We start from the raw sequence: 12628 nt of genomic DNA on the forward strand, positions 1-12628 counted from the left end.
AGGAAAAATATTGGATTTGAGGCATTAAAAAAGTCACTGTGGTCAGAATAAACATTCTGAGTTATCGCGTAAAACGTACCATGAAAACCTTTTTTGGCAGATGTGAGCTTCCATAGATGCAGCTGCACTGTGGACAGTAATCACTTTCTTGTTATTAATGAAGTCCACACACAACAAGACATTTACTGTGTTTATTCTCTACAACCACATCTCCTATGAGTCTGAGTGTCCGGCATCAAAGCGTCATGGGAAATGATTTGTGTCTCAAACTGATGCAGCGATGAGCTGGTTGTCTGAAAAACATTTAAACAGTTTCTGATCAGAAAACACATCACAGAAATATGTTTTATAGCAGATATTTCAGCTGCTTGGCAAAGCTTGTTGTCAGAGTTTTTGTGGTTATGTACATTGTTTGAGCCGTCTGAGACTAAAATACATCAAAAAAATATGAGGGCCTTTGAAGTTCTTCCATAATCATGCCATATGTTGAGAAATGTCTTTGCCTTTAATTTCCTGAGAGGAAACCACCTCAAAAGGTCTGATTTTGAAAATTGCAGTGTTTCATTTTTTTGTTTTTTTCTCCTATAAATACGCTTCAGCCGAGAGCTACAGATGTTTGTCAGGTTGACGCTGGATGATGTACAGAAATGTTTGTTTGAATTTCTTAAATGTGAGCTGTGCTGTAGAGTATCAACAGTATATGAAGCAGGTAAAATTCTGCTTTCATGTTGAAGCACCAGTAAAAACACTCATGTATAAACTGTCCTCACCTGAAAAACACTCTTCAGACCCTCGCTCAGTTTCCATTTGGCCTTTTTATTCATCAAAACAAACGTCGACTGCTTGTCCACACACACATCGGGCTCCGTCATCACAGTATTTCTATTCAAAGCTGGACCTTCCTGTGGTGTGTCAGCAGGTCCATCTCTTTACATCGTGTGTACATGAGGAACAGGCTGGGCCAACAGTTACGCTTAGTTCAAACACAGTCAACAAAATAAAAAGTACAGAGTTACAGAGTCATGTAAAGGTTCACCAGCAGATACAGTGTTCAGTCTACAGTCTGTTAGCGAGGCAGCTTCCATCAGACACGACCAGAGAAAACTCATCTGAGACTACGGGGGGGGGGGTGGGGGGGGGGTGAGGGGGTGGGAATGTAAAGCTGCTGCTGGAGGCCGTTTGTCCTAAAGCATCACATACTGACACTTTAACTTCAGAGCGACACACGGAAAAATAAAACAGACGAAAGCAGGAAAGTTTACAGCCAAAATTAACGAGCTCGTGTTTACCCTAAGAGGAGAAAAAGAAAGGTCAAAGGTCACCTGACATGGAAGCAGGGACCTCCAGTTCATCTCGAGGCCCAAAATCTTAACTCAGCGACAACCAGAGAGACAAACACATCACACAGCTTTGCCCCGCCCACCGCCTGCTGAAAGCCGGCCGCCCGTCACTACAGAGCTTGCTCGTGGTTGGTGGGAAGAGACAACGCTGACCTGAATTAAACGGACAGAAAACTGACCTTTGACAGAGAAGTTCAGCTGTTAAACTGTCTGGAAAACTGGAGTATGATACAACAATGACGATGACGACGACGACGACGACGACACGACCATCGTGGCTACGAGCCTCCACCCACGTCTCCATCCACACACGCTCACATCAAACAGTTTTATTTCAGCTTTTATTGGTGAACTCTGAACTACAGCGACGCCACAGAGCGAGCTCCACTGTCTCTTTACAGAAAGACATCCTGTGTCCTCGTCTGGTTGAGTCTGCAGCATCATCATCTTCATCATCATCATCATCATCACACCACCTCATGATGAATCAAAGTTCATGGACTTTTTTCTCATGATCACAAAATCCCTCTGAGTTTCACCACAAGTGGAGAGAAAATGAGAGAGTTTGTCCTGATGGTGGCGCTAGAGGACGGGTCAGGGGTCACCCACGTCACTGGCCTACATGTGCTGGACGAATGGACAGACTGACAGCAGACTGAGCTTGGACACGCTCAGAGCTGATGGGATGTTTCCAGGTGTGACTGGGAGCTCTACTGGTTTAACTTTGACGCTGAAGGTTTCACTTCTGGCTGACTTTGTGGTCACGACACGTTTCCTGTTCAGTCTGACTGGCTGTTCTGCTCCTGATGACATCATCACGCAGCGAGAGCGCTGATTATGGATGTGCTGAGCATGTTGTGGATCTGAACTGAGTTTCCACTCAGCAGCCTTTCCTGGAGCTTTCAGCTGCACCTCACGGTCTTCGTCAGCGGTTCGCTCAGCTGCTGTCACCTGACCTAAATACAGAAGGTCTGAGACAGCGACGAGCTTTCGATCTTTCAGCAGAACCGGACGAACTCCGTCCCTCACCGAAGACCATGAGGTGAGTTCAAAGCTCCGGAGAAAAGCTGGTAAGTGAACCTCGAGTTGCGATTAGTTTGTCAAAATGATATTTCAGAGGTTAAGAATCAACTTTCGCGCTCAAGTGCATCTCTTTTCAACATGGGGCTAAACTCCAACATGGATTCAGGGTTTGTTTAGGAGGGCGTCTGTGATTGGTGGAGGTTTGGGTGCCGCAGGTGGACAGGTGTGAGAGTAAGCGCCTGAGTTTTTCCCTTAGTGCCTTTTTCTTTTCATATGGGGTTGATGAAAGAGGGACTGGGTGTCCGTCCACCTGCTGACACGACGAGGTTCAGGTCGAACTAAGACGACAGCAGCTCGTTGTACGGACGAGAGGAACCTGAACACAGGAACGTTTGAGGGTTCTCACCTGAACCGACAAACACAAGAAGGTAGACGACGTCTCAGAAGCTGTTAACGGGATTCATCTACCTGACAGGCAAAACTCAGGGACAAGAAGTAAGCCATGATACGAGCTGCTGCCGAGTTTGTTCAGACTGACACTTCAAGTGGGAGGACATGACTGCAGAAGCTGCTGCTGGAATAAAAGTCAACAAAGGAGAGTTAAAACCTCGTATCTCCAAAGTTCTGTCCACAACAACTCCAAAACATCCGCTGGAGATGTGAGGTTTCCTGAGCTGTCGTAACAGGTTTTTGGTGTCAGACCCTCATCAGCTGCTGCCAGTAACCATCATCACACAGACTCAACGCGCTCAGGGACAGGTAACTACACCTGTCACCTGAGGACCACATGTCCACTGAAGTCCAGCTCTAATGGCTTTAACCTGGTTGACCTCTGACCTTCCCTGCTGCCATCAGGATAATAAAACAGTAGAAATCCTGAGGAGACTCGTTCAGGTGAGAAAACATGAGCGCTGTGTGTTTGAAATGGAGCTAACATGGAGCTAACATGAAGCTAACATGGAGCTAACAGCTTTAAAACAAAAGGACAAAATGACACATGAAAAGGAAGTCGAAGTTGTGTCATCTGGAGTGTGTCATCCATTTTAGCTGTTGCCTCTGTGGCAAATCACTAAACTGTGGGCTACTTTAGGATGCTAGCTAGCTAATGAGTAAAATGTAGGAAGGCTAACAAGCCAACTGTTAGTAGGTGAATTAGCTTTAAGCCAGCTAATTAGCTAGTTGTTGGTAAGTAAATCATAATCATGTGTGAGCTTGTTAGCAGCCCGCTGTTACCCTGCTCAGCAGACTGCAGTCCAAGTGGGATGCTAACTGCTACTTTAAATTGCAGTACAAGTTGCCAAATTACTACCAAGTTGCTCATGAGCTAATTAGCAGGCTAGTGACCAATTAGCAATACTTTTGGTAAGCCAATTCCGAACTGTTTCAGGATAATACATTTCCAGACTCTCAGAAGTTTTAGCAGGTGAATTTGCATGTTGCTAACAAGCTAGTTGCTAGCCTGGCAAACTAGACAGCTGCAGCAAAGTTAATCACAATATTTGTGAACTAATTAGCATCTTGTTGCTAGGCTAAGTGTCAAGACGTTTGGTTGAATTCTGGCAGTTAATCAGAACCCAGACAGTGGGCTAACTGGCAGCCTGCTAGTACACTAGCAGCCTGCTAGTTAGCCTGTTTAACAGGATTTATGGTTGGCTAATCCTCTGACTATCTGTGGGGATAATCTTAGCCACTCACAGCTTAGTTATTAAGATAGGCTAGCAATTTGTTAGTTGCCCAAGCAGGATCATGCTAGGCTAGATTAACTAGTGTTGATACCAAACATCCTTCTGTCAGGACACTAATTAGCATGCCGCTGAAAGCTAATTAGCAAGCTGTTGGTAGGGCGGGGCACTTGTTAGCTCAGGGTGGCACTGGGCGGCAAGCGGTGGGCGGCGCGTCAGACTGGACGGGACGGACCACGTTGATCCCGTGGGTTGGAGTCTGCTCAGGTGTTGTTAAGGAATGATGCAGGAAGGTTTAGTTAATCTCAGTTAATCTCTTTCAAAAACAAAAATCCTTTTAATCACACTAACTCAGTCCTGCTCACACTGGAATCATCATCACCATCATAATCATCATCAGGCGTCCATATTGGAGGTCTTGATTAGCTTCCTGTCGGCTTCACTGCTTCAGACGGGTTCCATTTAGGCTTCATCACCTCGGAGCAGAGGAGTAGAAGAAGACGAGGAGGAAGAGGGGGAGGGGAGGGGGTATTCTGGGGGGGGGGGGGGTGAGGTCAGGGCTGTGGATTCAGAGATATCAGTCCCTTCTGAGCTTCCTGTTCCTGGGAGATCTCCGCAGAACGTCGTCCTCCAGCTTCTACATGGAAAACAAGAGCGAGGTGTTCAGGTGCAGTTTGTTCCTCCATGACAACGTAACAACAACAACATGAAAACATGAGGTCGCAGTTCTTCTGAAGCTTAGAAAATAAAATTTAAAGTGGCAGTGACCCCCCCCACACTGAAACGATGGAGCTGCTTCCTAACCGTCCTCATCCATCACTCTCCAAACGTTTCAGACCGAGGTGCACCTGAACGCACCGTCTCCCTGATAAACGGCACAATCCTCACAGCTTTGGTCCTAAACATCTTCTGTCTCAGGAAGCACAAAACCTCAGCGACTCCTCACCTCGTCACCTGTGGCCTCCTTCTCTTCCTCCTTCTCTGCTTCCTCTTCCTCTTTCTCCGGGCTTTCCTCTTCGTCACTCTTCTCTTCTGCTGCTGAGGGAACAAAAGTTGAATCAGTCAGACCATCAGTGTCGACAGCAGGACGGAGGAAATAAAGAGCTTTTTGAAATCTATGGCAGCAACCTGGACTGCTCTTCTCTGCCTCTTCAGCCTTCTCCTCCTCCTCCTCTTCCTCCTCCTCCTTCACGTCGGGCTGAGCTTCATCGGTCTTCTTGTACTCTGCTGCTGGTGTCGCCGGGCTCTTCTTCTGCATAACAAACAGAAAAACAGTTCAGCTGGACTCCACAGACAGACTGAAACCTGAGCAGATTCACTGACTGTCAGAGGAGACATGGACACAGAGACTAATGTGGATTAACGCTGTCTGAGACGGACGGACGGACGGAGCTTCAGTCCAAGCCTCGTTATTACAAACACACTCAGATCATTCAAACATGCAAGAAGCTCAAACATCACATGTTTCTACAGGAAAAATCAAGAAAATCTCTCACTGACAGGTCGATCCACTGATCACTGCTCTACTTGTTTTCTGCTGAGATGAGCAGAAGAAGAAGAAGACGACACTGCGGTCACATGACTGGCTGATGAAGACAGCTGTATTACCTGTGCTTTGGGCTGCTGACTGCTGACACTAGTGAACACATGAACAGGCGGACTGCTGTCTACACTACAGCACCAGGCGGACGCAGCACAGACACACAAACACACATGAAGCCACTCTAACAGCAGCAGCGTCAGTCACCCGGCCTGAGGAGGCGGAGGCGGGGCGTCCGGCTTCCTTAAACTCTTCCTGTAAGCTGGTGAGACTCAACTGACCCTGAGCTGATCCTGAGGACGTCTGTGGACAGTCACACACACCACACTGGGACATCAGCACTGACAGCAGGCTGCTCGACGTTTCACACTCCTCAACCTTTAGTCTTCTCATCACTGCACTGCCCTCCAGGCACGAAGACCCGTCTACAGCTACCAGAGAGTGTGTGTGTGTGTGCGTGTGTGCGTGTTACCTTGCCGGTGCAGCAGAAGACGATGATGAGGACGAGCGGTAAAGCCACCGTGAGGACGTAGACGACCCAGAGCCATGGACGCTCCTCTGCAGCGCTCAACATCTGAGCTGCCAGACCGGGCTGGAACGACACAGAGGCATTGAAACAACAACAACAACAACGACAACAACAAGAAGTAGTACGTCCTGCATTAAAACACATAATACAACAGGAATCAGCGGCTGCATCACGTGCCTTCTGATGGCTCGGTCTGAATGTCCAAAGCTTTATTTAAAAGCTCCTCAGACAGACGATCGCTCGTGCAAACGTTCAGATTTGACCTCATGTTTTTGGACAGTGAAGCTCGAAGCTGCTTTGGACAAACAGACTCGCGTCACGTCCGTCCTGCGCTCACCTCGGCGGCGCCCTCGGCGGCCTTCTTCAGGCCCCAGCCGTCGGCGGCCCAGCGGTCGGCGGTGTTGCGGTCGTCGGTGATGAAGAAGTTGTCAAAGAAGATGTCAGAGGTCATGGACCACAGCTCGAGTCCCAGAGCGCTGAACGGAGTCATCCTGAACGGGTGCAGGTCCTCGAAGAACGCAGGGTTGGGGATCTTCCTCGGCTTCCAGACGCCCTGAGAACAGAAAGGTGCTCCAGTCAGGATGCTTCAGGAACTTAACTCCGCCCTCAACCGACTCCACCTGATCACCACCGAGCAGCCGCGCTCGCTTCAGTTAGGTCCAAAGACTCAGTTCAGCGTAGGAAAAAGGTAAATCTGTGGCTTCTCAATCCAAACACAGCTGCACTAAACATCTGGATATGGAGGCATTTGAACCCACCTGGTAGTTGGGGTTGTCAATCATGGGGGGCTTCCACTTGCCCTTGTAGCTGGGGTTGTCAATCATTGGGCGTTTCCAGGTGCCGCAGCCGGGGGCGGACTCACAGGCGGGGTTAGGGATCTGAGGAGCCTCCCATTCGCCGTCCATGTCCTCATCCCTGACGGACAGGGAGAGCAGAGCGAGGTCAATCAGAGCGAGACTCGCGAGCAGGGTCTGAGGTTTTATCGAGTTGGCCAATCAGTGACGTCGCCCACGTGACATGGTCAACACGTAATGACTCACCAGTCTTCAGGTTTGACAGCGTCGGGGTCTCCGATGTACTCTGGCTCATCGTCCAACCAGCCGTCAGGTTTCACTGCAGCTTCATCGGGAATCTGGGCAGGAGCGTCCTCGTCCCTGCAGACGCACACGCACAAAAACACACATGCACGCACACGCACGCACACGCACACACACACACACACACACACACATACACACACACACACACAAGTACCAGTTACTGCATGAGGCCATAAGAACGCAGTAATCATCCTCCTGGTGTCCATGTTAAGCGGCCGTGTGCACTGACCAGTCCTCGGGCTTGGTGGCGGCGGGGTCCTGGATCTTGGGCCTCTCGTCCCAGTCCTCCGGCTTCTGGTCGTCGGGGTCCTCGATCTCAGCTGGGGGGTTCACGGGGGGTGTCATGTCTGTCAGCAGGCTGCCGCTGTTCACCACCGTCTGATCCACCAGCACCTCAAAGGTGTTATCAGGGTTCACCACTGGGGGGCGACACAGAGGAGTTACACACATGGACTGACATTAATGTGTGTGTGTCAGCCAGCATGTACAGGTGTGTGTGTGTGTGTGTGTGTGTGTGTGTGTGTGTGTGTGTGTGTGTGTGTGTGTGTGTGTGTGTGTGTGTGTGTGTGTGTGTGTGTGTGTGCACGCGCGTGTCTTACCCAGCGTGTACAGGTGTGTCTTCTTGTCGGTGTAGTACGTCCTCAGGTCGGCGTCGGGCTTCTTGGCGTGCTTCTCTTCGTACTCTCCTGTCTTGGGGTTCTTGTGTCTGAAGATGAAGTGCAGCTTGTAGTCTTCTCCACATTTGTCGGGTCCGAACATGATGGTGTACGGAGTTTTATCCACAAACTGGTCCTGAGGAGACACAGACGGCCTTCAGCTGCTGGACGAGTTTCTTTTCTCTCATTCATTCATTCATTCATTCATTCATCCAAACACTTCATATACTTCCTTTCTAGACTTTGACGGGAATACTCCAAAGTCAACACGTCACTGCGTAGTCTGATCATCTTAACAGTGACCTGTACAGGTCTGTGTGTGTGTGTGTGTGTGTGTGTGTGTGTGTGTGTGTGTCAACTGACCAGGTCGAGGTCGACAGTCTGAGTCAGCAGCTTGACGTAGGCGCCGCCGCAGTCGATGCCTGACTGGAAGTTCACCTCGTACCTGAACACAGAGGAGAGAGCGATGAAGAGGCCTGACGGACAGACGCAGTGAGGAAGAGGAAGGTCAGGCAAACGAAAGCCGTTCTTACTGGACAATGAGGGGCTTGGAGTCAAAGGTGAAAGGTCGCAGCAGCTGGGCTGAGATGGCGTGATGTTTGGCTCGTGACTTCAGGACCAGACCTTTATCTCCAGGCAGCTTGCTGTCCTTCATCTCCTCCACCGCCCACTGACCTGTGCATGACATCATCATCATCACCATCAACTGTGACCACGACTTAAATGAAGAGTTTGTCTCAGTACGGTGGCCTCTTGAGGACGTCTCAGCAGTCGGTGTGCAGACGCTCCAGCTGTCGCAGATCTACGTGCCATCAGTGTCTCCACATGCTGTGCAGAACATCTGGACTGTACATCTGTACCTACCATCATACTTGGCGATGTCTTCATCGGCGTCCTCCTTCTTGGCGCTGGACACCACCCAGCTGAAAGCCAGCGGACAGGTAGGTTAGTTCCCGTCACACCTGAGCAGAGAGCTCAGAGCTCAGCAGGACAGAGGAAACGCTTCAGACAGATCAATCACATGCTCACAGTCTAAAAACCTAAACGTGGTCACACAGTAGCTGCTCTGAGTCTCCCTCACATCATCTGCCCAGTGCATGCTGGGATACTCTGCTGACACGAGCATCTTTGAGGAAACGGGCGGAACAAAACGGTTTCGGGTCACTCGGAGTCTTCAGGTGTAAAGATTTACTTTGACTGCAGTCAGACCGTGTGTGAGTGACGTGTGCTCACCCATCAAGTGTCCCCCGGTCGAAAGACTCAGCGATGAAATGTTCCCCCATCGGCTCCGGAGCCTTGTAGGTCACCTGAACGAGGAAGAAAGAAAGGAGGTGAAGACAAAGAAAGACAGAGTAGACGCGTCCGAACAGAAGACACTCGGCTGTTTGCTGCCGGTCTGCAGGGATTCAGACACTGAGGTTAACTGGTTTCAAGGACAGCTCGGCTTCAGACCACAAAGACAGAGAAACACAGTCACCACACAGCTGAGCCACAAGTCCTCTGCTGCCAACCGCCATGTTCCTGTTTACTTCCTGTTGACAAAACTCTGAATATTTACTGTCAGTGTTAGTACTTCTTCCAATCGAGTGATTATTTAGAATATAATTAAGGGACCATTAAATCGTCCAATGAGCAGTCTGCAGTCTTACCTTCGGTGTGGGAGGAGTCTTAGGAGCAGGTGGAGCCTCATCCTGGACGTCGCCCTCTAGATCCTCCAGTTCCTCTTCAGCTCCAGCCAAACCCAGATCCAGCTCGTCCTCCACGTCCATGTCGTCACCCAGACCGTCCTCAACCAGGTCCTCAGCCCGAGAGACAGGGGCTAAAGTGAGGCAGAGGAGGCCTGCTGCCAGAAGAACACACAACCCAAGCCGCTGATCCATAGTCTGCAGAGAGGAGGAGGAGGAGGAGGAAGAGGAGGAGGCAGAGGCAGAGGAAGAGGACGAGGAGGAGGCAGAGGAGGAGGAGGAAGCGGAGGAGGAGGACGAAGCGGAGGAGGAGGACGAAGCAGAGGAGGAGGACGAGGCAGAGGAGGAGGCAGAGGAGGAGGAGGATGAAGCGGAGGAGGAGGAGGAGGAGGAGGAGGAGGCAGAGGAAGAGGACGAGGAGGAGGAGGAGGAAGAGGAGGAGGAGAGAGTGAGCACATCTGTTCCAGCTGTTCAGCGTCATGTCTGTTTTCACTCTCACCACGACTCTGCTCTTCAAACGTTGTTTGACTCATTCAGGCCAAAATAACCCTGTTTATTCTGTGCTCTTATTTTGAAAGAAAGGCAAAGGGAGTCGAGTGCTGAAATCATGATGAGCCTTCATATCACTGGCCGAGTGCTGATCACATACTGCTGTCCCTGTACATGCTGGGACGGGAACAGACTCATGGAGTCTTCGTTCAACATTATGTCCCACAGTGTTCACACACTTTGATCACTGGTCAGACTGGTGGGCGTGGTGGTGTGTGATTGGTGGAGGCTCTCAATGGACACAAGACTTAAAGATGTCAAATTAAAAGCACATTAAAACAGGTGTATGTGCAGACTCTTTCGTGGACGTGGTTCAGCCGACAGAGCTACCTGTCAGTAGTTTGGGTTTAAGGACTCAGCAGGCCCAGGGGGATCTTACACCTGCTCCAGAGACCCGCAGAGTCCTCGTCCCACATGAGCTGTCTTCAGTCCTCACATGTTGCTGTGATGTTTGACAACTGTCCTCGTTCCCCGGTGTATTTCAAAGCTCTGAACTCTCCATGGATCCGTCCATAAACAGCTACAGCCGCTCATCATGAGAAACAAGAGACGCACACGTCAGGTGCTTCACCTGCGTTACCCTGGTGTCACCACGGCGACCAAGCAGCACCCACAGGACACGCACCCACAGGTCCGTTAACCTTAATGAGATTACACCCTGCGGGATTACTGCAGCACCCCAACACACACACACACACACGCACGCACACACGCATACACACACACGCATACGCACACACGCACGCACACACACACGGCGGGGGTTGGGGCATTAATAACTGCATGAAGACGACAGACACTGTCTCTGCGGCCGACATGCTACCTGATCACAGCAAACGTTCCAGTCCGACCAGTTTATCGTCCCGCCATCAACGCCACGCGGTCTTCAGACAGAGACTGGACGAAATGTAAAACGTTCACAGAAAGGCTTGTTTCCCACAAACGACGCAGATTAAAACCATCTTTCTTTAATTCAGCTTCCACAAGGACTGACATCCTGCAGCTTTAGCTCGGAGGACGCAGGACATGTGTGACAGCATCACACGTTCGCGCTGAGGGAAGAAAACTGAACTATAAAACGTCTGTCAGAGGAGACACACATGCAGGCGGGTCGATGGTATCTGCTCTTGATTTGTAGGAGAAGACAATAAAACCTGATCCGGCAGCTCTCTGGTCTTCAGATGAGACGGCTGACCAGCCACACGTCTCACTCAGCAGACTGCCAGCTAATCAGATTAACCTGCAGCGGGATTAGCATGCCTGGCTAACAGACATGAGTATGACTGCCATCAGCACTAGCTGTTAGCTTAGCATCAAAGCCATCTGGCTGGCACCCACGTGGCTTTTGGGGGAATTAGCCCCAGAGAGAAGCTTCACACACACCGACAAGGTTTTTAAGAATGGAGGCGACACACAGAGCACACACTCACACAGCTGAACGGCCAATAATCAATGAGAGTCAACAGAAAATTCATCTGGGACTATTCTGATAACCGATCACGTTTAACAGCACATTTAAAGACGTCATGAAGGTCCAAACAGCTGCTGTCAGCGATCAATAACCACAACGATCATTAGCTGCAGCTCAACAGTCCAAATCTGCTACCGGACCAGGTTCCGACCCCCGAACCTGGACTTGTTCTCGCTCTCCCGCTCAGACTCGAACCGACGGCGTGTCAGTCCGTCTCTGAATACCGCCTGTGGCTCCCAGCTCCAAGCCCATTGGTTCCTACTGAAGATGTAAATCTTTGAGCACAAATATATAATTTAGGGCTCAACTCAGCTTTTTTTCTGGCCAATATTGCAATTAAGATGTTAGAGTTCGTCCTAAATCAAACTCTGGGCTCGTGTTCAGCTCAGTGACGCCTCAAACAATCAGACATACAGGAGCAAACAGAGCTTTGTTGGGGACTATTTTCAGCGGCGGATGAATCCTCACTTGGTGCTGCAGTGTGTGTGTGTGTGTGTATGTGTGTGAGTCAGAATAAACACTGCAGCTCACTGATGTGTTTTAATGGAGCTCTACGGCTCAGAGGAAGAGCAACACTTTGGTTTCCCAACATCCTGTCCAGCCAATAAGCCTTCAGAGGGTCTCTGATTGGCTGAGGTAACAGCCTCTTACTCAGCTGAGTGAAACCAGCTGAAGCTGCTGTCGTCCACCCAGACTGCAGCATCGCCGAGGCTCCAGTTAATCTGATGCTGGTCAGTTCAGCCTGCAGGACATCTGCTGCTCTGATATACTGTCTGATAAAGACACTGGTCTCCAGCTGGGCCTGAGAAGGAGACAAACTGGTCTCTGCAGAGACACTGGACTGTGTCATTAAACATTAACGTGAGGCTGTTCTCATTATCAGTTCATCTGCAGGATGTTCTTCTGAGATCAGACTCAGAGACGTCCATCAGTTAGAGTCCACGGAGACGTCATCAAATGTCTTGATTTGTCTGAAACCCTGATGTATCCACATAACTGATGTGAGACAGAAAAAGGTCACGCTGGACAAACTGGAACTAGAAATACATTTGG

At 49.9% G+C, this 12628-nt stretch overlaps 1 protein-coding gene across 4 annotated transcripts in view; it reads right to left on the minus strand.

The window, feature by feature from the left end:
• Positions 1 to 796: 796 nt before the first annotated feature.
• canx (calnexin) overlaps positions 797 to 12628 on the minus strand; it is a 283863-nt gene continuing 272031 nt past the window's right edge. For 2 of the 4 annotated variants that reach the window (XM_070963217.1, XM_070963216.1), the window contains exons 2-15: positions 9520 to 9753; positions 9104 to 9177; positions 8735 to 8793; positions 8404 to 8545; positions 8234 to 8315; positions 7814 to 8006; positions 7444 to 7633; positions 7155 to 7268; positions 6873 to 7029; positions 6452 to 6667; positions 6058 to 6177; positions 5174 to 5297; positions 4992 to 5083; positions 797 to 4682 (exon numbers count right to left, since the gene is read on the minus strand). In XM_070963217.1, coding sequence (XP_070819318.1) covers positions 4623 to 4682; positions 4992 to 5083; positions 5174 to 5297; positions 6058 to 6177; positions 6452 to 6667; positions 6873 to 7029; positions 7155 to 7268; positions 7444 to 7633; positions 7814 to 8006; positions 8234 to 8315; positions 8404 to 8545; positions 8735 to 8793; positions 9104 to 9177; positions 9520 to 9750 — 1854 coding nt within the window. In that variant the 5' untranslated portion in view covers positions 9751 to 9753 and the 3' untranslated portion in view covers positions 797 to 4622. The remainder of the gene's footprint in view (positions 4683 to 4991; positions 5084 to 5173; positions 5298 to 6057; positions 6178 to 6451; positions 6668 to 6872; positions 7030 to 7154; positions 7269 to 7443; positions 7634 to 7813; positions 8007 to 8233; positions 8316 to 8403; positions 8546 to 8734; positions 8794 to 9103; positions 9178 to 9519; positions 9754 to 12628) is intronic. The other 2 variants (XM_070963218.1, XM_070963219.1) reach the window with 2 other exon arrangements.

This window comes from Chaetodon trifascialis, chromosome 5, assembly GCF_039877785.1.
Source record: "Chaetodon trifascialis isolate fChaTrf1 chromosome 5, fChaTrf1.hap1, whole genome shotgun sequence".
In the NCBI taxonomy this organism is placed as follows: domain Eukaryota; kingdom Metazoa; phylum Chordata; class Actinopteri; order Chaetodontiformes; family Chaetodontidae; genus Chaetodon; species Chaetodon trifascialis.